At 41.0% G+C, this 23,549-nt stretch overlaps 3 protein-coding genes across 4 annotated transcripts; all 3 read right to left on the reverse strand.

Annotated features, from left to right (window-relative positions):
- Positions 1-1,667: 1,667 nt before the first annotated feature.
- LOC130552857 (microfibril-associated glycoprotein 4-like) lies at positions 1,668-5,562 on the reverse strand. Of its 2 annotated transcripts, none has more exons than XM_057331501.1 (5): positions 4,283-5,562; positions 3,953-4,156; positions 3,785-3,881; positions 3,516-3,683; positions 1,668-3,438 (listed from the first exon to the last, which is right to left on the reverse strand). In XM_057331501.1, the coding sequence occupies exons 2-5, from the start codon at positions 4,154-4,156 to the stop codon at positions 3,185-3,187; spliced, it is 723 nt and encodes a 240-aa protein (XP_057187484.1). In that variant the 5' UTR covers positions 4,283-5,562; the 3' UTR covers positions 1,668-3,184. The 2 variants fall into 2 exon arrangements, with proteins under 2 accessions (XP_057187484.1, XP_057187483.1); XM_057331500.1 differs by having other exon boundaries at positions 4,229-5,562.
- A 108-nt stretch (positions 5,563-5,670) lies between these two features.
- On the reverse strand, positions 5,671-7,928 carry pin1 (peptidylprolyl cis/trans isomerase, NIMA-interacting 1). The gene is made up of 4 exons (XM_057331503.1): positions 7,571-7,928; positions 6,377-6,577; positions 6,179-6,289; positions 5,671-6,004 (listed from the first exon to the last, which is right to left on the reverse strand). The coding sequence occupies exons 1-4, from the start codon at positions 7,626-7,628 to the stop codon at positions 5,895-5,897; spliced, it is 480 nt and encodes a 159-aa protein (XP_057187486.1). The 5' UTR covers positions 7,629-7,928; the 3' UTR covers positions 5,671-5,894.
- Positions 7,929-9,461: 1,533 nt separating this feature from the next.
- LOC130552853 (proto-oncogene vav-like) lies at positions 9,462-22,300 on the reverse strand. The gene is made up of 28 exons (XM_057331494.1): positions 21,737-22,300; positions 21,531-21,647; positions 20,811-20,927; positions 20,678-20,736; positions 20,504-20,569; positions 20,289-20,394; positions 19,801-19,896; positions 19,185-19,253; positions 18,998-19,101; positions 18,765-18,864; positions 18,241-18,336; positions 17,888-17,956; positions 17,506-17,592; positions 17,331-17,416; positions 16,654-16,789; positions 16,046-16,155; positions 15,762-15,863; positions 15,325-15,419; positions 15,218-15,240; positions 15,099-15,141; positions 14,882-15,018; positions 13,915-13,980; positions 13,583-13,614; positions 13,319-13,429; positions 13,137-13,224; positions 12,883-13,015; positions 10,394-10,545; positions 9,462-10,055 (listed from the first exon to the last, which is right to left on the reverse strand). The coding sequence occupies exons 1-28, from the start codon at positions 21,821-21,823 to the stop codon at positions 10,002-10,004; spliced, it is 2,541 nt and encodes an 846-aa protein (XP_057187477.1). The 5' UTR covers positions 21,824-22,300; the 3' UTR covers positions 9,462-10,001.
- Between the last annotated feature and the right edge of the window lie 1,249 nt (positions 22,301-23,549).

The raw sequence follows: 23,549 nt of genomic DNA on the forward strand, positions 1-23,549 counted from the left end.
AGAGAGAGAGAGAGAGAGAGAGAGAGAGAGAGAGAGAGAGAGAGAGAGAGAGAGAGAGAGAGAGAGAGAGAGAGAGGGGGGGGTGATGAAATTTTTTAATTCTTATTGACGTGTAACGTTAAAGGTTCATAAACTGACAACTGCTGAACTCGACACAGTTACACAACTGATCACTAACTCTACACAATATAAAAGTGACATCATGACATTATTAGCAGCACAGCTTCAGATCGTTCAATTATACACTTCGTATTATGACATCAGTGTGTGTTTCAAGAGACACAGAAATACATTAATAAACACGTGAGATGGGACACGTGATCAAACTAACATGTCAAATAAATCAATCGTTCTGCTCGCTTTATGATGAAATAAGTAAATACATAATGAAGTGACATGTACGATGACTCAAATGTGAAATACAGTAAATAATGTGAAGTGAGTGAGTGGGTGAGAGACCTTAAGTTTGAGTTGGTGGATCCTCGCGCTGCTCTCACGCGCTGTCAGTATTAAAATCATCAAAGTGACGCAGTGACGCATCATCACGCTCCGTCTGTCAATCGCTTATATCTCAATAATCAATCTGCGTGTGAAAATAATGACATTAACGCATCTGATCGGCAGTTTGTTTCCAAACTCTTCACAGCCACACTTTCACTTCCGGGATGCGTGATCGCGAACACGTCATCAGCCAGGCAAGGCGCGAGACAGCGCCCGCTGCTGACAGGAGGACGCGCTCGACCCACAGAGAGACAGAAGCACAAAGACATACACACACAGGCCTGGGGAGTAACGAAATACATGGAACTAAGTTGCGTATTTAAAATGCAAAATTTGAGTAAGTATTTATTTCATTACAAGATTACTTTTTTTAATGGTGGTAATCAAATTACAGTTACATCTGAAAAGTGTTTTAGATTACCAAAGTGATTACAGTTCTGCTCATAGGCTTCATACCCCTTGCCGAATATGCAAAATTGAAATAATTTGACAAAATAAGAGGTCTCTGGGTTCATAGAAATTGCATATTAATTTTATTCAGTATTGTTCTGAATAAGCTATTTCACACAATAGAAGTGTACATATACTCCATAACACAAACTGAGTAGGGATGTAACGATTCACTCAGCTCACGATGCGATGCGAGTCACGATTCTGATCTCACGATGCGATTTATTCACGATTTACTCACAATTTATTTTGAAAAAATGAGTTGAAACAAATTAGAAATGAACAACTTCCTTTGCATTATTTCTTAAATGCTTCACGTTTCTTTGTATGATAAAATAATGTTTTATTTCAAATAACAAAACTAAACTGCAATTTTATAACAAATTAATAATAGAAAAAGTCTCTTTAATATAAACAAACTAATACTGTCTGAGCTTTTCTTGGATTTTTTTGCATTTAAGAAATATCAGCATGTCCACGTTTAGATTTGCAGTGAACATGGCGGCCCCTGCTGTTCAAAAAATGTATTGCGATTCAGTTCACACCTCAACCGATTTGAATCGTCGCTCATTATAACCGATTTTCAACCGGTGTTCTGCCAATTTATGCATCCCTATCAAATTTTGCTACCTCCATACGAAACAGGACTAACCCCTCCCCCAACCCAACCCTTACACCTAAATAACCCCTCCCCCAACCCAATCACAACACGAGGGTAGCACAAATTTATGGGTAGCATAAATTGGCAGAACACCGGCTCACGGTGAATCGTTACATCCCTAAAACTGAGTGAATTTATACAAATTGCCAAATTAAAAAATGTACATGACCTTGAATCTTTAATGTCTGTTGTTACCTGAATGATCAACGACTGGTTTCACGTTTTGCGAGTCCCTTGTTTAAGTAATTTGTAGTTGTGACTTTTTATCTCGCAGTTCTGAATTTTTCAATTGCGAGAAACTCACAGAATAACTCACGAATCTGATTTCTTTTCTTAGAATTGTGAGAGATATACATGTCAAAATGAGAGACTTTTTTCTCTTGCTATAAAGTTATCCAGTGTGAACTGCATGAAATAAACTCTCAGGAAAAATGTCAAAATTGAGAGATCTCGCAATTCTGATTTCATAACTTGCAACTGAGAGTCTATCTCTTTTTCAATTCAGAAAAAATGACATTTACATTTTTTTTTTATTTTGTGATGGAAACAAGTTTCCAGGAAACACAATTCATTCAGAGAAGGGGGTGAAAATGCTTAAACAGGATGATGCGTAAAGATTTTTTGTTTTGTTTATAGATCATATTGTTTTCATGTAGTACTGCCCTTCACATGTATAACCACATGTTTCCCAGAAGATAAAATAAGGAGAATTTTGCCTCCAATTCAAAAACGTTTACACACCCCAGCTCTTAATGCAGCTCTCTGTTTGGTGTCCCCTTGTGTTGCGTACTTTATTAGTATTCCAAAGTATTCTAAAGTATTTAGATGAAGTTACAGTTACTTGTGTAATCTACTGAAATACGTTACAATGACTTTTTAAAGCATGTATATTGTCATCTGCAGTGAAATACATTTGAAAAGGATAACCAGCCCTGTACACAGCGAGACAAGACCGATAGACAGAAGGACAAAGACATCCGTGTTGGATTTCACTTCGTGTTTTCATGAGTTTTGAAACGAGTTTTCACTTCCCTTTCGGATTTACAGACACAGTGTAGACCTGGGTATTCATTTGATGAATGTTTTGCGTGCCTTTCATTCTGAAGACTTTTATGTAGTCAGATAAACGTATCACATATATTTGACATGCTTTGTATTGTCATTGGGCACAGAAATCATGTGCAGTTGAGAAGTCACAGGTTAAGACGTTTTAATTGAGAAACAAACCTTTTAGTTCAGCACTAAAGTGTTTGATTAGAAAGTTTGAGGAAAGAGAAGTTACCTTGGTGATATTGAAAAACAATGAAAATCTGAATTAGCCGTGTTGAAAGACAAAATTAAAACGATATAACATAAACGACGTATAGAACTGCATCATATGCTAAATGACTAAATGTAAATGATTTCAGAAAACAGAAAAATGACTGTGGCCTACTGAAAGAATTGTTGTGATGGTATGCCCAACATCTTCAATTCTACTGCAGATCAGGTGAATGAATATGAGTTCATTCAGGTTTTTAGTATCAAAATTAAAGGGACAAATACACATGAAATGAAATAAAACTCAAGTTTCTAAGACAGCCGTTTGATCTTCATGGTGATAGATTTCATACTGACGGCATTATTCTTCCAGGTCATCCAAGAAGCTGCGATGGCGTAATGTGTGGCGTCTTCACCCCACAGATACACACCGTTGGGATTTGTAGAATGACAGCTGGAATACCAAAATCCTCCGAGAAACCTTTTGGCACAGTTATCTTCATGAGCATCCTGATCTTTGTCAAAGGTGGAGAACTTGAACCCGTTGTGTCCAGATAAAGAATCACCTGAGGCGTACAGCAGAAAGAATATTATTGGAGGAGCGCTCCGGAGGACTCTAGAATGAAGTGAAAGTGTGCTGTACCTGCTCCTCCATCTTTAAATCCAGACACATTCAGTCGGTAACCTTCACATTCAGAGTCCACCGAGAAGAAAGAATACACCGCCAAACCTTTCCGGCCTTCAAAATCCTCCAGATCCACTCGCAGCGTGTACTTTCTGTTACGTGTCAGGTGATACATGTACTCCAGTCCTGACACACACACACACACACACACACGTGTGTTGAGCAGGAAGACGTGTCAAACTGAACACGTGTGTGTGTGTGTGTGTGTGTGTGTGATGTGTTCTCACCCAGCCAGTACTCGCTCTCGACGAGGCCGAATCCTCTCTTGTAGTGTTTCCACGGCCGATAGAAATTCACACTGCCGTCCATTCTCCTCTGAATCACCTGACGTCACACACACACGTGTCACATGTGATGATGTCATGTCGTGTGTGTGTGTGTGTGTGTGTGTTTACCGTCCAGCCTCCTTTGTCCTCATCTTCACCGCTGGAGATCATGTCACAGTGAATCCAGACGGGACGATCAGCTGTTGGATAGATGCTGTAGATGCCGCTGACTCTTTCTCCTGCTTCATAAATCTCTGAACAGTCCAGAGGATGAAGTTCATCACACTCGCTGCCAAACACAACCAGCGACAGTGTGGCCAAAATCACCAGCATCTACACACACACACGATTCAGACTCACACGAACAAAACAAGTAACACAAGAGAAGACATCAGATGACCGTACAGTCATTGTGTGGATCCTCAAACCAACTGCAGAACATCACAGAGTGACTCTTACCGTCTTGTGCTAGCGAGTCCACACAAAGTCTCTGGGAAATATCCCGTGTGTTTGTGTCATAGTCAAAGTTCACACGAAGCGGGTCTGTTGACTCAGTGATCATGTCGTGAGGAAAAACCCCAAACTCTTTGTGCAGTGTCTGTTCTGGAGCAGAAGGAATTCTCATTGATACGATTCAAATGCCAAATCAGCTGGACCTCATGTAGCGTGCACATCGTCATTCATGAGACGGCCAGCAAAACAATCAACACCATGAGTGGAAAAACATCAATTCAGAGATCTTTTATCTGTTTGTAGCTTTGTCAGATGTTTCAAAACCTAAAGTGAGTTTGGCAGGGTACACGAGACGTTCTGCGTGAAGAGAAATCCATGAACTTGTTCATCTGTAGTAGAACGGACACATTTCAGAATAATAAGGTTATATTTGCTGACATGAACTAACAACGAGCATAAAGTTTTCAGCAGTTATTCATCTCTGTTGATGTCACTTCATTCAGCTTCAATTCCACTCGAATACTCTTCAAAGTTCTTGCAATAACGTTAAAAGAGCGTTTTATCAACATTACACGTCACTGCTAAATGTTCTAGGAACGCAATAAAAATGTGGAACATTTGAAGACATTCAGAACAAAATGTTTTCATTACGTAACGTGAACTTTCCGATCAGGTCCAGCGTTGAATCAGTATTGCAAGTGAATGTGATTTCCCACGAGCTCAAAGTTCTCCGTTACACCTCCATCATGTCCAAGAAGCATTAGCTCTTCTTGAGTAACGGGTTACAACCGTTTGTGTGTTTAGGACTGAGTGCTCATGGCAGATCATTGATCGAGAGACTGTGACAGCTTCAAGAAGCTTCTCTAGCTTTAGGAACATCACCCTCTCCAGGGTTATGACGCTACACGTCTTTTAAACGGAGTTAAAGCACTTATCCTCTCTCGTGCCTTTACGTAAATCTGTACATGACTCTTTCCTCAGTGAAACACACAAGAAGATATTTAGAGAAATGTGGTTTTGTGTTCATGCAATGGAGTTCAGTGTTGTTTGATGATCAACATTCTTCAGGTTTGACGTGACACGAGGGGGGTAAATCAGGCACATTTAGCCTATATTGATTACGGAGTCTATTTCAGCACATTACCAACAGCATGAAAGGTCACGAGCAAATGTCATGTTTATTGACAGCACTGGAGCAGCAGGTGGCGCTGTGTCACGCACTGGAGGCATCGATCGCATCACTTCCTGTGTGTTACAGGACAGTGGTTTAAGCTCAAAGACTCATCGCAGTACACTCGTACAGACATCACCGAGTCTGCAAACATCTGTCAGAAACACAAACATCCTGAAGACCAATCATAAAGCAGTGTTGATATAAACACAGGAGCATGTACTTTAGTGATACCATCGTTTTTATTGGTTATATGGTGACATATGCTGATGGAAGAGACTGATGACCCGATGAAGGAATGCTGGGAACAGATGCAGGGTTCATACAGTGAGGGACAGTAAGGAAGATCAGATCAGTGTTTGTATCGTGCAGGTTTGAGTTTCAGGCAGGACGTTCTTCAGGAATGAGTGTGTGTGTGTGTGTGTGTGTGTGTGTGTGTGTGTGTGTTTATCCTGTCCTCAGGATGATGTGAACCCCAGAGTCAGTGAAGACAGGACCGCTCATATCTCCAACCTTCAGTGCGAACGAGGCTTCTTCAAACGGCTTCTGCATCTGACCTGGTTTACACGCAAACGCATCCACATAACTCATTTTATTTCAATAAATTCAAGCATTGGTGAATGACACATGAAATCTTTTACACTTGTAATCCTCATTTGATGTTATTGGCAGTGACCAAATTATGGGCAGATTGAGCGACCAATCAGATCTCTTAATTCTGTGCGTCTTACCTCGTCCGAACACGCCCAGATCTCCTCCGTTACGCGCTGAGCTGCAGTCACTGAACTGAGATGCTAACCTCTCAAAGTCCTCCTGACCAGATTTGATCTGTTCAATGTAATCTACACACACACACACACAGGTTTATATACACACACACACAGCCTTCACGCAGTAGATGAAACACACACACACGCGTGTGTTCTTACTGTGAATGAGCTCCAGGGCCTCCTCTTTAGGGCGTGTGATGTTCTCCTCTCTCCAGGAGGACGGCCGGCGAGACTCCCTGTGTTTCACCAGCAGATGAGAGCAGCGAACCTTCTCCACCTCACCGACTCCATCGGCAGCCGACGCGCTCGGCCTCTCCCACTGACTGGCATTAGTGATGTGATTGAAGTAATACACCCTACCTGAGACATAACAACAACAACAAGCCTGTTTTATTGCAGACAGAATTAAACCTTCACCTCAGGTGGGCCAATCACAAGTGCTGGATGCAGGCGCCAATGGCCGTTTCTCAACATGTGCTCTTCAGCAGTCTTGTGTCCTCGCTCTACGTCATCAAGAGTCCGGTTCCAATACTCAAGAACGCATGAAAGTACCCGGATGTGCTGGAGTACAGAATCCGCTTGAAGTCCCTGCGGCGCGTCCATCCAAGTCCGTTCTTCCGAGGCTGCCTCACAAGGCCGCTCTCCACACCAGAACACAAGTCCGCTCTTTGCGTTTTTGGAATTGAGAAACGGCCAATGTCTTGTGATTAGGTCACTCAGAGGTCATCTGATGTGACCAAGAATATAATGAATAATCATCACATCACACAACAATAACATCCGGACTGGTAACACAACAATGACATCGCTTGTGCTCATGTGATGTTTACACCAGCAGTACCATTAGATATTTAGATGTTGGAATATTTTTGGCATATGTAGATATTTTGACTAAATATCCAGGTAATCATTTATTCATATTTTCACGTCTTTGTGTGTAGATATTTCGTTTATATATATATATATATTCAGACATGTTACTATATGTTTTCTCTCTTTCATATTTAAATCTGTATACTGAGATTTGTATATGTTTTAGTAAAACAACATGCTTGAAGAAGCAGCATTATCAGTAATACTGAATTAAAATATTGACGTTTAGTTCGACACATTTCATTGAAACTGAATAACGCTGAATTGAACTCAGATGTATTTCCTCTCGCGCGCTGAACATCATCTCTGACTCTGGATGAATCTGTTCGGGTTTATAATCACCATGTGTCTGGCTCTAGGATTGTTTAACATCGGTTCTGTTTTGGCGGTTCGGTGTCGGTTAGCCGTTTAGCACGAGCATCAGACACGCGGGCCATTAACACGAGCCTCTGTTTCGGGTTCATTGCCGCTCAAACTCACCGGAACTCCGGCTCATCCTCTTCTCCCAGCCGGACGGCAGCTTCTCGTCGTCAGACATGATTTCTGATGTGTGTCGGTTCGGTTCGGTGAAGGTCTGATGTGATGTGAAGTGATGTGATGTCACGTCAGTGCTGCTGCTGTAGTGACCGAACACGCAGACAGAGGGCGCTCACAGCTCTGTTTGTCTTCCCACAGACATTCGTACGTTCAAAAGTCAAATCTTTTAAATCTGTTCATCCGACAGGTTTTTTTCTTGAATTTAAATGGAATTTTGAACTGCGATCTCTATAAAGTCGTTAAAAGAATATCAGTCACGCAGTCATACGTCCCGATTCATTCTGATGAGCGCTGAGAAAAGTAACACGAGTCACCTGAAAGCGTCTGCTTCCGGCTTCCGCAGCAGTCTGTAAAAATATACAATATCAATATTTTTACGATGACTTAAAATAGGAAAAAGTAATTATAAGCACACTCAATAAACACACTGAGGACAACTTTAAACTGCATTCATTTAAACGCTCTACAATGAGAGTTTAACAAAATAATAATTCAAATAAATACAAATAAAGTGTTTAAATATAGAAAAAACGTTCTAGACCATTCTTCTTACGGCTGCTCGAAATCACAGCATTTTAAGACGATTAACGGCAACATCCATAGTAACGACGCCCTACCTGAAATATTATTGGCCAAGCCGGCTGTCAGTCAAATCTCCTCTCCAGTGATTGGTCAAATGTGAACAGATGTTTTCGCAGCGCTGCTTTACGGCAAACGTTTGTGAGAGAAACGCGTTTGATAAAACACACAGCTAAAATCAGGTAAATATGTCACATTATTGTCTTGTTTTATTATCTGTAGATAACATAAAATACAGTTTGATGCCTGTGTGTCTGTAAATGTTACCGGAAAAGTGAAATTCACATCATAATCGTATCGAAAAGTCATCTATACAGCAGAGTAATGTTATTAGTGGTAACTTACATACATGATATTTTACTTGCTAAATTCATTATGATTTTAAAACGATAAACCGATGTTCAGAGTTCATATTAGTTAGATATTAACAGATCGTTTTGCTAAGTGTAAATGAACAACGTTACGTGACTGTATTGATACATGAATAATCTGTCGCATCGCATGTGTATGATAGCTGTGTGTTTTACAGAGATGATTGAGGTGGTGTGTAACGATCGATTGGGCAAGAAGGTTCGGGTCAAATGCAAGTATCCTTTAAACCCGTGTGTGTGTGTGTGTGTGTGTGCGTGTGTGTGTGTGTGCGTGTGTGTGTGTGTGTGTGTGCGTGCGTGCGCGTGTGTGTGCGTGTGTGTGCGTGCGTGCGTGTGCGTTTGTGATGGTGTTGTTGTGTGTTGCCTTTAACTGTGTGTGTAGTCAGGAAGACACTATTGGAGACTTGAAGAAACTGATCGCTGCTCAGACTGGCACACGATGGGACAAGATCGTCCTGAAGAAATGGTGAGAACCTTCATTAAAAATAAAGAAATTCGTGTGTGTAGAAATATTGTGTGACACCAGTAACTAATGTTCTGATGTGTGTTTGTTGTGTGTGCAGGTACACCATATTTAAGGACCATGTATCACTGGGGGACTGTATCCTTCACACACACACACAAACTGATCAATATTATGCCGAGTCTTGTTGGGAGTTTTTCAAATGCACTTACAGTAAACAAGGCAGATGTACCAGAGATTTGACATGCAGAAATAATGATTTGAGTTGTCATTTAGGTTATGAAGTGTAAAGCGTTTCAGTATTGTCAATGTTTTTATAATGCTAATGTGTTGCTGATGAAGATCCTTAATTCTGAATCTCAGATGAAATCCATGATGGCATGAATCTTGAGCTCTACTACCAGTAGAGTGCGCGCGCGCACACACACACACACACACACACACACACACACACACAGAACAACACTTTCTGCAGTGAGACCCATGACCACAGAGTATTGATTTTCCCTCTTACTTAGAAAACCCATTTGGCATTGTGTCATAACAATATTTGTTGAGTTAAATTGTTTTGATATGATTTGGAAATAAAACACAGGTTTATATATGTACCTTGTCTTTGTGTTGATATGTTCTCTTTTAACACAAACATTTTAATACACAAACTTTCAAAGACTGAAAAAAAGACTGGATTATCTTAAAAACAGGAGTTTATTTCCTCACACAGTTCAAGCAATCTCAATTATTTCTGAATGAACTTGAATTAATTTCTCTATTCTAGAAAAAAATCTTGATGAATAAGATATTTTGTACAGCTCCTTGTGTGATGTTAATGTACATTGAATGAATGATGTTAGTAGTTATAAATCACAGCTGCTCTCCTGCACTCATTGATGTGGAGTGTGTCACAGATCACGTAACACATCAGTGTATTAAAAGAAGTGTTGTTGTTGTGTATGTATGGTCAGCAGTAATCTGAATGCTCCTCCTCCACGTAATTGGCTGGAAACAACCCCACCTACACAAAACACAGGTTACTGAACATGACCAGAGGAACAGAGAGTGAGTCATGTGTTTGAGCTAATCATCAGAATTCGTCCTCATGTCGTTTCCAACACATGTGACTTTCCGTATGCAAATTTGGTGTGTGTCAAATCTCTGATTTGAAATTGTGCAGACAATAAAAATGTTTTCAGTAAATAATGACATTTATGTCTGTTCTTCACACAAAGTTATGGTATTTCAGAAGACGTTGTCACTATGGCAGAAATAAACAGAGTTTACAATAAGTTCCTTTCAAACAACATGAGGGTGAAATATTCCTTTAGGTGTGTGTCTGTGTGTTGTGTGTCATACCCGGCCATAGACCTCTCCTCTCCACCAGCCGTTGTGAGCTTTCTTGGAGATGATTTTCACGGTGTCTCCCTCCCGCAGCGACAGTTCAGTGCGGTCACGGGCTGAGAAATCATAACGCACTTTAGCTGTGCCGTAATAACGCTCGCTCGCACCTGTAAACACACAGATAATGATTCTAACACAAACCCAAACACAACAAACAAAGCCTGTGTTAAGCATGCGTGTGTTTGTTAGCTGTGTTGTGAGCTTTACATGTGTTGGTAACCCATGTTAAGTGTTTGTTAGCTGTTGCCTGTGTTGTGTATGTTACCTCTGTCGTTTTTGTGTAAGTTTGTTATCTGTGTATTGATTGTGTTACCTGTGTTGTGTATGTTAACTGTGTTGAGTTTGTGTTAACTGGGTTGAGTTTGTGTTACCTGTGTCGTGTATGTTAACTGTGTTGAGTATGTTATCTGTGTTGAGTGTGTTGCCTGTGTTGTGTGTGTTAACTGTGTTGAGTATGTTAACTGTGTTGAGTTTGTGTTGCCTGTGTTGTGTATGTTAACTGTGTTGAGTTTGTGTTGCCTGTGTTGTGTATGTTAACTGTGTTGAGTTTGTGTTGCCTGTGTTGTGTATGTTAACTGTGTTGAGTTTGTGTTGCCTGTGTTGTGTATGTTAACTGTGTTGAGTTTGTGTTGCCTGTGTTGTGTATGTTAACTGTGTTGAGTTTGTGTTGCCTGTGTTGTGTATGTTAACTGTGTTGAGTTTGTGTTGCCTGTGTTGTGTATGTTAACTGTGTTGAGTTTGTGTTGCCTGTGTTGTGTATGTTAACTGTGTTGAGTTTGTGTTGCCTGTGTTGTGTATGTTAACTGTGTTGAGTTTGTGTTGCCTGTGTTGTGTATGTTAACTGTGTTGAGTTTGTGTTGCCTGTGTTGTGTATGTTAACTGTGTTGAGTTTGTGTTGCCTGTGTTGTGTATGTTAACTGTGTTGAGTTTGTGTTGCCTGTGTTGTGTATGTTAACTGTGTTGAGTTTGTGTTGCCTGTGTTGTGTATGTTAACTGTGTTGAGTTTGTGTTGCCTGTGTTGTGTATGTTAACTGTGTTGAGTTTGTGTTGCCTGTGTTGTGTATGTTAACTGTGTTGAGTTTGTGTTGCCTGTGTTGTGTATGTTAACTGTGTTGAGTTTGTGTTGCCTGTGTTGTGTATGTTAACTGTGTTGAGTTTGTGTTGCCTGTGTTGTGTATGTTAACTGTGTTGAGTTTGTGTTGCCTGTGTTGTGTATGTTAACTGTGTTGAGTTTGTGTTGCCTGTGTTGTGTATGTTAACTGTGTTGAGTTTGTGTTGCCTGTGTTGTGTATGTTAACTGTGTTGAGTTTGTGTTGCCTGTGTTGTGTATGTTAACTGTGTTGAGTTTGTGTTGCCTGTGTTGTGTATGTTAACTGTGTTGAGTTTGTGTTGCCTGTGTTGTGTATGTTAACTGTGTTGAGTTTGTGTTGCCTGTGTTGTGTATGTTAACTGTGTTGAGTTTGTGTTGCCTGTGTTGTGTATGTTAACTGTGTTGAGTTTGTGTTGCCTGTGTTGTGTATGTTAACTGTGTTGAGTTTGTGTTGCCTGTGTTGTGTATGTTAACTGTGTTGAGTTTGTGTTGCCTGTGTTGTGTATGTTAACTGTGTTGAGTTTGTGTTGCCTGTGTTGTGTATGTTAACTGTGTTGAGTTTGTGTTGCCTGTGTTGTGTATGTTAACTGTGTTGAGTTTGTGTTGCCTGTGTTGTGTATGTTAACTGTGTTGAGTTTGTGTTGCCTGTGTTGTGTATGTTAACTGTGTTGAGTTTGTGTTGCCCGTGTTGTGTATGTTAACTGTGTTGAGTTTGTGTTGCCCGTGTTGTGTATGTTAACTGTGTTGAGTTTGTGTTGCCCGTGTTGTGTATGTTAACTGTGTTGAGTTTGTGTTGCCCGTGTTGTGTATGTTAACTGTGTTGAGTTTGTGTTGCCCGTGTTGTGTATGTTAACTGTGTTGAGTTTGTGTTGCCCGTGTTGTGTATGTTAACTGTGTTGAGTTTGTGTTGCCCGTGTTGTGTATGTTAACTGTGTTGAGTTTGTGTTGCCCGTGTTGTGTATGTTAACTGTGTTGAGTTTGTGTTGCCCGTGTTGTGTATGTTAACTGTGTTGAGTTTGTGTTGCCCGTGTTGTGTATGTTAACTGTGTTGAGTTTGTGTTGCCCGTGTTGTGTATGTTAACTGTGTTGAGTTTGTGTTGCCCGTGTTGTGTATGTTAACTGTTTTGAGTTTGTGTTGCCTGTGTTGTGTATGTTAACTGGGTTGAGTTTGTGTTGCCTGTGTTGTGTGTGTTGCCTGTGTTGTCAGTGTTGTGTATGTTAACTGTGTTGAGTTTGTGTTACTTGTGTTGTGTATGTTAACTGGGTTGAGTTTGTGTTGCCTGTGTTGTGTGTGTTGCCTGTGTTGTGTATGTTAACTGGGTTGAGTTTGTGTTAGCTCAGTTGTGTGTGTCACCTGTGTTGTGTCTGTGTGTGTTGTTGGGCGCTGTTGTGTTCTGTTCAGGTTGTTTGTAGGGCGTCTGTAGTTTTGAGTCGACGTCTTTGAAACATTCTCTCAATGAGTTGTCCTGATAATAGTGAACCAGCTCCTGCAACACAAGACAAACACACATATACAACAGTAACGATGAAGAAAAAATGACCCGATGAAGCGACACAAGCCACTGTGACATGAGTGATTTCTTCATCATTATTACTCGTTAGACTTACGATGAGACCCTTGAAGGCTTTTTTCTCATTGATCCTGTAGAGACCCTCAGAATATGTCACCTTTATATGTCTAGTGTCCATGTTGAACCTGAGACAGATGAGAGAGACAGACAGACATGTGATTGACGGAGCGGTTTGATGGACAGCTGTCAGTCAGTGTGTATGACGTGTGTTTGAAGTACTTGAGACTGATGGCGAATTCTCCAGCGTCTTTCTGTCGCACCAGAAACGTGCCGTCAGATCGAGGCATGAGCAGAGTCTTAGCACCAGCCCGGTCCATGTTACCAGCGAACCTGAGACACATTCATGTTTAATATGACAGAGTGAATATGTGTGTGTGTGTGTGTGTGTGTGTGTGCGTGTGTGTGTGTGTGTGTGTGTGCGTGTGTGTGCGTGTGTGTGTGTGTGCGTGTGTGTGTGTGTGTGTGTGTGGGTGGATGTGTTACCAGGGGAGTCCTGTTAACTCTGGTGACAGCCCCTACAAACACCATACAAAAGTTTTTCAATTAAAGAACTTATTCAATTATAAGAAATGAACATATTTATTATAGATACCATTTTTATAAATACATAAATATATCTGTAAGTGATGTACGATTTAAGGTTAAGTGATTTAAGGTAAACGTCAAATGTGTAAAATATAAAATTCACTGCTAGTCACTTTGTCTAAACTGTGTTAACTGATAAAATAATGATATTATCAGTTAAAGAGCGGGTAATGTAGGTGATACACATTTTGTCTTAAATCATTCATGTTAATATGATAAACAAGGCATACCGGTAAATACGGCTGAACTTTACTGCAGGGAAACCAGCCCACCTCTCCTATAGTCAGATTCCTGCCCTGACACACACACACACACACGTCATTTCAAAAACACCTTAATGATGTCAAATACTGAAATGAATGACACTTCTGATCATTTATACGACTCAAATAGAAAGTTGAATAAAAAACAAAGTTTTGTTTTGTTTTTAAACCAGTCGTCATGACATCATCAGTGTAGTTCAAAAAAATGTTTTGTCATTATCGATTCAGTACACTGTATAAAGTTATTGCATAACTCATCAACCTCATGCACACGGACAATAGAAACAAACTCTTTAAATGGAACATGATCTGCAACAAGCTGTACAGCCCATTTTCATCCCATTATATTTGCATAGATTTTCAAATGAATTACAAATCATGTCTAATGCATTTCTAACTCATTTTTAACTCAAACACGCCTAAATTAAGAATTCAAATTCAAAACAGTTTTATACATACAGAATTGTTTAAAGTGAATTCAGTATGTACAACATAAGTAGCTGTAATTAGTATTTAACATTATTAATACCATATATTAACATTTCAATACCATATACTGTATTTTATTTATACATGATGTATTACAATTTTTTTTCTAAAGCATAATGTATGTTAAGCTATAAAGGACAAGAAATGACTTAAGAATAAATAAATACATTCATAAATAAATACTTTTGTACCATTTGCGTAACACAAAATTGATTTCTGTATTAAGTCTTTTCTCGTCCTCCATATGAAGCTGCTTCGCAACAATAAGAATTGTAAAAAAAACTGTGAATTGAATGAATTAAAATAAAATAAAAAAGCAAGAGTAATCTCTTTATCTTTCAAGTGAAACGTTATTTGATTACAGTAATTAATGAATTACTCAACACTGGTCATCATTAACAATATGAGGATTTTGACAGACAGAATGAAGGATTTTTTGTCTCACCTCCCACCACTGCAAGTCCACTTCAGCCCGGGTCAACTCCACCACATCACCCACAGAGAGCTGCAGCGGCTGACCGAACGCCACCGGAGGGGGAGGCAGACCATAATAATCCAGACACACCTCCATCTTCGGCAGACCTGAACACAACGAACACTGACGAGATGACACACACTGTGCATTTCATCACGACGTGTTTGTGATGATGTCATTTGTGTACCTGGTTTGGTTTGTCTCTGAGAGGCTGCCCTCACTGTTTTACCCTGAAAACAAGAAAACAAATCATTGATCGTCTAAATCGACATGAAGTCTACATCGACTTGTGAAGACTGTCCAAACCTTCTTCAGTGTTCCTGCGACTTCTGTGGATCAATGAGACAGACGTGTTAATACAATCATGCGCACGTCAACACTCATTTCTCATTCACGTCTCAGTTTTCTCTCACCACAATTACGTCCACACGCGACAACTCGACCCAAACACTCTTTGTGAGCGGCCATCTTACAGCGCGTACAGCGATAGCCCTGAAAGAAGATTCCCCTGAAGACAACACACACAAAAATATAAGCTTCAGTTTCACATCATCAATCAAATAAACCACAGAGTGTCAGTCACGTGTCAATACTTGTAGAAATATCAAAGAATCTTTCAGATCCACTTGGCTCATAATTGTGAAAACAGCAACATTCGGAATAATGTTTCAAGCTCAGAACAATGACATCTTATTAACATTATGTCATTGATAAACATTTGAAAAACATCGGTATAGAACGGTTATTCTTGCGTTGTTGATGGAACTATTGCATGAATGTATTCGAAATGTTTCTTTTTCGTCAGCTCTACGCATGAATCGTTTCGTGAAGAACGTGAGCGTATGTTCACCTGAGGAGCATCTGACAGGCTTTACACGACGTGGTTTCATCAAAGCAGTGCATCTGGAAGTCATGACCGTTGGCTGTGCTGTTCTCTGGACAGATGTTCGACCTACACACACACCACACGTCAGATTACACAACCATCATCTCATGTCGAAGCTCTGAAAAAAACGACCTGTGCAATTCATCACAATAACTACAGACAGGACATGTGACAGCACCAGACTGAGTGAGCTTCTGGCCAGGCAATCAAAGTAAAACTTTACCATTGGAAAATGTGACGGGACTTACAGCGCCATCTCAAACTGCTCCAGCCATTTCTTCTTTAGCTCACGAGTCTTAAAGAAGAGATCATAACCGCCTTGACCGTACAGATCCATGAGGAAGAACGTGTGCGTCCACTGCACACACATACAGAGATAGCTTGAGATTTCCTAAACAGATAACTGCTCCCCCTAAACAGATAACTGCTCCTTAAGAGCAATATTCCACTTCCACTACTGCTATAGTGTGCACTATAGTGCCTTATTATATCTACATCTTATGTTTACATGCATATAACACTACCTCTACTTACTACATTATCCATTTGCACAAGTGTACATACAATATGTTTATTCTACTATATACTACCCTGTACAATGTCTCTTATATGTTATTATCCCCCATTTTCTGTAAAATAGTCTTTATTTTATATATGCACAATTTAGAATCTTTCAGACTGTAAATCGTATTATATTGTATTGTCATTGTGTTGAATGTCTGTACTAGAAGCTTCCAACACCAAAGAAAATTCCTTGTGTGTGCAAGCACACTTGGCAATAAAGCTCTTCTGATTCTGATTCTGAGATAAAGCATGAAGATGAAGAGCAGTGATGAGAAGAGAATGAGCGTTAAACCTTCTTGCTTTCTCGATCTCCTGAAGGTTCATCTCTGAGCTGATAGTGTTGGAGTTCAATCAGCTCCTTCAGGTCCATCATGTCCCCGCTGCGCTTCTTACACACGAACAGAGCTTTGTCAAAGAGAAACCCGTACCTACACACACACATTTCTTGCTCAGATTTGTTGCTCTTTTCTAAAAACAAATCCAGCAAAAAAACAGACATTTTCTGACAGTTGTATTTTTTCCTGTCATTTCCTGTAAAACTGAATAATTCTGTAAAACTACAGTTTTTTTACAGTTTAGCTGAGGAGATTTGATGCAGTATCAGAAATTAAATGAGAGTGTGTGAAGAGGCTGGAGGTGTAAGTGAATGTTGATTGTTGAGGTCAAATCATCTGGATGTGATGAGACATGTTCGAGTTGATATCGAGATCTTCAATCAGATTGACTTTTGATTGCAGACGAGACGAATCTGAGCTCAGTTTGACACATTGTTGATGTCTCTTCTCAAACTCTCATGACACACACATTTCTGACTGTTTTTCTCAGGAGAAACATCTGAGACGCACATGAGACTTAAGCAAAGATTTCTATTTGCTCTTCATTTCATCTCATTGGCGTCTAGGAGCAATAATTGAGATATTAATGAGATCTAATGAGTGTTTTTTTTCTTTTTCACAGGTTTACACACACCTGTCTTGTTTGGATTTCTTCTCAAGGTTGCAGATCTTAAATTCTCCATCTATTTTTGGTCTTCCATACAACGCCAAAGACTGAGACTACAGAGAGAGAGAGAGAGGGTGTGATAAAAGCAAAAGAAAAGAAAGGAATATATTGACAGTTCAGAGGTTAAACAAATCATCTTTACCATGTTCTCGATGCACAGCTGAAACGTTGTGATTTGACGAATGATTTCATTGTCTCGCTTCACCTCGTTCACACTCTGCGCTAGATCCTACACACACACACACACACAAACACAACACAACACAAAGACATGTCACTCTGAGACTTACAAGCACAAAACAATTCATATCTTTACCTCGAACAACTGGCTGATATTCTCTAAAACTGTCATGGATCTAAACGTTCTAAAAACACTGATGTAAAAAGTGAATATAAAAACATTATTCTCACATTGCTCTTAAATGTTTTGAACATTCCAGTGACAGCAATTTCATAACTTCATGGAAATGTCAGCAAAACGTCCTTCAAACATATTTTTGTTACTTTACTAGACACACACTCACCCTCATGGCATCTAGTGCATTACGCAAATTCTCTTTGTCTTGTTGGTCCACCGTGTGCTTCACAAGCTCCTGAGTCCACACACACACACACACGCACACACACACACACACACACATGAGCTTTATAGTCATGCATACACTTCTGATTCTGACCTGCTGTATCCATTCAACATAAATGCAACAGAACAATTCTTTTCCATAAAAAGAGACAATGTACTGTTTTTACAATCTCATTTCATTTGATTATCTTTATTAAAATGAGAACAACAGAAACATGACTGTACGGCCTCAATGAAATACAATACTGTAGCCAAACACGTGTGTGTCTTTGCATGTGTTTGTGTGTTTGTTACCTGTAGTAAGAGATGATATTTCAGGACTCTCTGCATTGGCACCATGAGCAGATCTCTCAATGAAAACCTGCCGCTGTTCGCTCTCATAGAACACTCCTGACAAACATGACAGAGAGAGAGAGGTGAAGTGTGTGTGTTCATGTTTGTATATGTTAGTGGGGACCTAATCCTGAATACACACCAACACATGGGGACTCGTGTCACCGTGGGGACCAAAATTGAGGTCCTCATGGGCACAAAAGCTAATAAATTGTACAGAACAATATTTTTTACAAATCTAAAAATGCAAAAAGTGTTCTATGATCTTTAGGTTTAGGGATAGGGTTAGGGATAGGGGATAGAATATACAGTTTGTACAGTATAAAAACATTACGCCTATGGACTGTCCCCACGGGGATAGTCAACCAAAGCCTGTGTGTGTGTGTGTGTGTGTGCGTGCGTGCGTGCGAGCGTGCGTGCGAGCGAGCGTGCGTGCGTGTGTGTGTGTGTGTGTGAGTGTGCATGCGCGCATGTGTGTTTCTTACCTCAAGTTTCATTTTAACATCTTCTTTTGTACTGGAGATTTTATCAAGATGTTTGGTAGCAGCTTCCACCTGACTACAGTAACGGCCATACAGCAACAATCTGGGCCACACACACACACACACACAGAGAAAATGTTCTTAGAACTACAGTAAAATGGTAACACAAATCTTTTTCAGCATTACAATGCCAAATGCATGTGTTGTTGTTGTGTGTTTGTGTTGGTGTGTGTTACCTCTCCTTATAGTCAATGAAGATTTGATGAAGATTTTTTGCTCCTGTGTGCAGTACAGACTCCTGAACCTCACGAAGAAGAGATCGATGTGTCTTTGCTAGATCCTGTACACACACAATCATGAATGCACTATAATGATCAGTGTAATAATACAGCTGTAATGAGAGATTAGAATGATGAAACTCACCTCAATATTCATGAAGATGTTCTCAACATCGACCGGCTGTAGAAACGCCTGCAGTGGCTTCAGAAAGTGCTAGAAAAAAAACGCAATCATCACAGAAGAAGTTACAGTAACATCTCGGATCTTCTACACAACTAAATGCTGATCAGTGTCTCTGTGAGAGAATCCTCTGGTTTGTGGTCCCAGACCCGGGCTTCAGTTTCAGTTTAAGCACTTCTGTGACCGACACGTTCCTGTTCATCAAAACCACGTCTGAGGAAACAAAACTGTTTCAAAGTCCAGAGCAACAGAAAGCAACACGAGGCCAGTGGTTGATGCGCTGCCTCTGAGTCTGAGGCTCTGCTCTTCAGGAGAACGGGAAAACAATCATGCAGCACACACTACACTGCTGAGCGACAAAAAGTGAAGATTCGCTAGAAATGTGAGAATAAGATGAGTGTCAGATTTGTAGGGTTTACGTGCACTAATGCCTGTGTCACAATAAAGCCGTCTGTGAGCCATTCTGCTGTTGAGGAACCATTACAAACTCATTTGTTCTTGGTTTTAGGATAATGGGCACATATTGGGAACTGTGTAAGAGCAGGAACACGTGCTCAGAGAGTTGTAAGAAATGACGTACCTGAAGTATAGACTCCAGTGTGTTGGTATATTTCTCTTCCGTCTGCCTGATTTCCTCAAGACAACAACTTCTCTTGTCCACTTCAGCTTTCTGCTGCTGTGAGAGACATGCAGAGAGTGAGTGAGACAGATAGACAGACTGACTGACTGACTGACTGACTACTCTCTTTGTGTCTGTCTCACCCTTGACCCGTCTCACTATATCTATCTGTTATTCTCTTTGTGTCTGTCTAGAGAGGGACAGACACAGAGAGTAACAGGTGGATACTGTGAGACGGGTCAAGGGTGAGACAAAGAGTGAGACAGGCCGACAGTGAGATGGAGTGAGACAGACTGAGAATGAGACAGGCTGAGAGTGAGACAGGCTGACAAAGAGAGTAACAGGTGGATACTGTGAGACAGGCCGAGAGTGAGACAGGCTGTGTAGTAAATCATGTTTGGCTTCAATAAAGAACACCGTGCACAGGTTTGTGTGTGTGTGTGTCTCACTGCTTCTGGTTCTTCTGTCCTCATCAGATCTTCATACACATCATCGCCTTCATCATCCTCTTCCTCCACACAGTCATAAAGATCATCATCTTCCTCCACCGTATCACTGCGTCACAGAGCGACAATCAGCACAACAACACACACACACACACACACACACACACACACACACACGCACACGCACACACACACGCACACACACACACACAACTCACTCGATCTGGTCTGAAAGGCCGGTGTAAATATCATCATCTCCAATACATGCTCCATCTGGAAAAGGCCTGTGGTGGAAAATCAAAATGAGATTAGGAGGAATGTGTGTGTGTGCGTGTGTGTGCGTGTGTGCGCGTGTGTGCGCGTGTGTGTGTGCGTGTGTGTGTGTGTGTTACCGGAAGCCTCTCTGCAGGGCCACTGATGTGTGCGACAGAATAGACAGCGTGTCTATCACCTACAACACAAACATCCATTAGAGTGACATCACAGTGACATCACAGGGCTCAGTTCACACTGATTCATTCAGACCTTCCCGAAGTCTCGCACGTCAAACAGGTCGAAAGCCTCGAAGAGTTCGTTTTTCTTCAGCCCAAATTTCTCCTGACATGAGCACAGGAACGTCCTGATGTTCTTCAGACACAAAAACTACACACACACACACACACACACACACACACACACACACACACACACACACACACACACACACACACACACACACACACACACACACACACACCGACAATGAATCAGAGACAGTGACGGCAAAAACACTTCAGAAATGAGGAAACGTTTAATCAGCACTGCACACACACACACACACGCGAGCGACGCCACACCCACACGACACACGGCACGCGCACAGACGCAACCGCGCACAACACGCACACGCATCATCTGTCACACGCACACACACACACACCGCACACACCACACACAACGCACACACAATCATGCTGGTCATTGAATTCTGCACAGACTGAGAAACAGACTGAAATAGAAGTACGGCTCCAACGTGTGAATTCATAGTTACTTCCTAGAGTCACAGCCCTTTGCTACTCTGCTCCTCTCTCTCTCTCTCTCTCAACTCTCTCTCTCACTCTCTCTCTCTCTCTCTCTCTCTCTCACTCTCTCCTCTCTCTCTCTTCTTCAAGGTTCAAACAGGAAGTGTAATGCATTAAAGTTTCATAAAAACAACCGATGTAAACCCACAGATTTGAGTGTGTGTGTTATTGAGGTCTGGTGTACCTGAGACATCTGAGGCCGCAGGTTGATCTGTCGCAGGTTGACGGACTGCTGCAGGAGGTTGTTGAGCAGTTGACAGAGTAAAACTCCATCTCTCAGAGCATGAGCCAGGTCACACACCTGTCCAACACACACACAGATGAAGGAAGACATGAGGACAGACGTTTCTACACACACACACACACACACACACACACTCACACACTCACCTGTGCGCTGTCCCACGTCACTCTGTGATTGTCAGGAAGAACCCGACATTGAATCAACCAACCGGCACATTGTCTCCACAACTCCATCTCCAGAGCAGCCGAGAGAACGTCAAAGAAACGTCAATTTAACGCTCGAGCTGCCCTCACATGAGCAGACAACCTACAGCGGGCCTAGAATCACCTAAACTCCAGCATGACCTCAATGTTCAGCAACAACCTCCAAAAGATCAAGTGAAGTTCACACAATCCGACTCCTGAAGTCAATGAACGTCCACACAAGTCAAGTTTAAAACGCTAGATCTCTGAGTAAAATGGTTCCAATAGATTAGGCTCAACTCGGTCAGAAATGACAATCAAACGGTGTACGGTGTGAAAGCGACGAATGACGGCTTGATCTGTGTGTCTGGTGTTTGTGTTGGTCCAGCGTCCAGTGTTCTTGCCGTCATATCTGTGTGTTTTATTCTGTCGTTCTTGTGTCTGTGGTGCTTTTCTGCAGATCTGCAAAGAGGAGGAAACCTTTCAACTGCACACAACTTCCTCTTTCCTCAAACACACACGAGAACAATTACATGTAGATATATAAACCCCACATTTTGCAAGTCAAGTGTCAGATGTGTGTGTCGGTTTTCTATATGAGTGTGAATGTGTGTGTGTGTGTGTGTGTGTGTGTGTGTGTGTGTGTGTGTGTGTGTGTGTGTGTGTGTGTGTGTGTGTGTGTGTGTGTGTGTGTGTGAGAGAGAGAGAGAGAAAATGTGCTACTAACCACAGCATGTGCAGATGCACTGTTGCATGAAAATACACACGCACGCACACACACACACACACACACTGACTGTCAAACTGAAAACATTTTCAAGGTTATTTGATTATTTTCAAGAATATTTTCGAAAACAACACAGTCAGTGTTCATACTTTCAGCACACTCATTTCTGGTCAGCTACAAAATGTCACAATGTTGATGAAGTGTTAACACAATTTCACAGAAACTCTTTTAAGAATTCACACGACCCCATTTGTGTGTTCGAGGTTGGTTTAGGGGCGGACGTTCATGGTGGCTCTTTCTGATAATCACACTTTGTCTGTACGGTTCACATTGAACAACCTTACACCTGATGATCCACCTTAGTTCTAAGTAGGGTGACCACCACCCAACAAACCAAATGTGGGACAGGTAATCCCTTTTGTGTGGGACACCGTTGAGAGGTAGCGCAAAACTGTGAGCAATGAAAACATGTTGTTTAGTCCATTACAAACACAATTAATGCATTGACAAATGTTATATAACATACAGCTATTTTAATGGTGATTTCAATTTACGGTTCACTGTCTCTTTACACCTTGAGAAAGATCAGAAAAATCAGAACCCGTATGTATGGACAGGGACTGACCTGGTGGTGGGGGGAGGAGGGGGGTGAATGTCGGGTGGTATAAAGCACATGATGAGTACGCCACCTGCTGCTGTAATGATGAAATCACATTAAACACTTCATTGAGACATCTGCTGAATGTGTAAACCATGTGTAAACTGGTCTACTGATTTAACACGGGTTTAAAACCCCTTTAAGACCAATTGTTTAAAACTGGTTTAGAACTGGTTTCTGGGTCACTCAAAGCTCTGTAAGGCTAGTTTGACCTGATCTTTATTTAGCAAGTCAAAGCAAATAATTTCAACGTGCTAAATGTTTTTTGAGGAAGTACAACTGAAAATAAAACAAGACTCATTAAATGACAACTCTGCAACGCATCAACAATAACCACTCGTGTCCATCTGATATATGCTTTAGACAAATGTGACATATACAGTATATATATA

The sequence above is a fragment of the Triplophysa rosa genome, linkage group LG4 (genome assembly GCF_024868665.1).
Source record: "Triplophysa rosa linkage group LG4, Trosa_1v2, whole genome shotgun sequence".
Classification (NCBI taxonomy): domain Eukaryota; kingdom Metazoa; phylum Chordata; class Actinopteri; order Cypriniformes; family Nemacheilidae; genus Triplophysa; species Triplophysa rosa.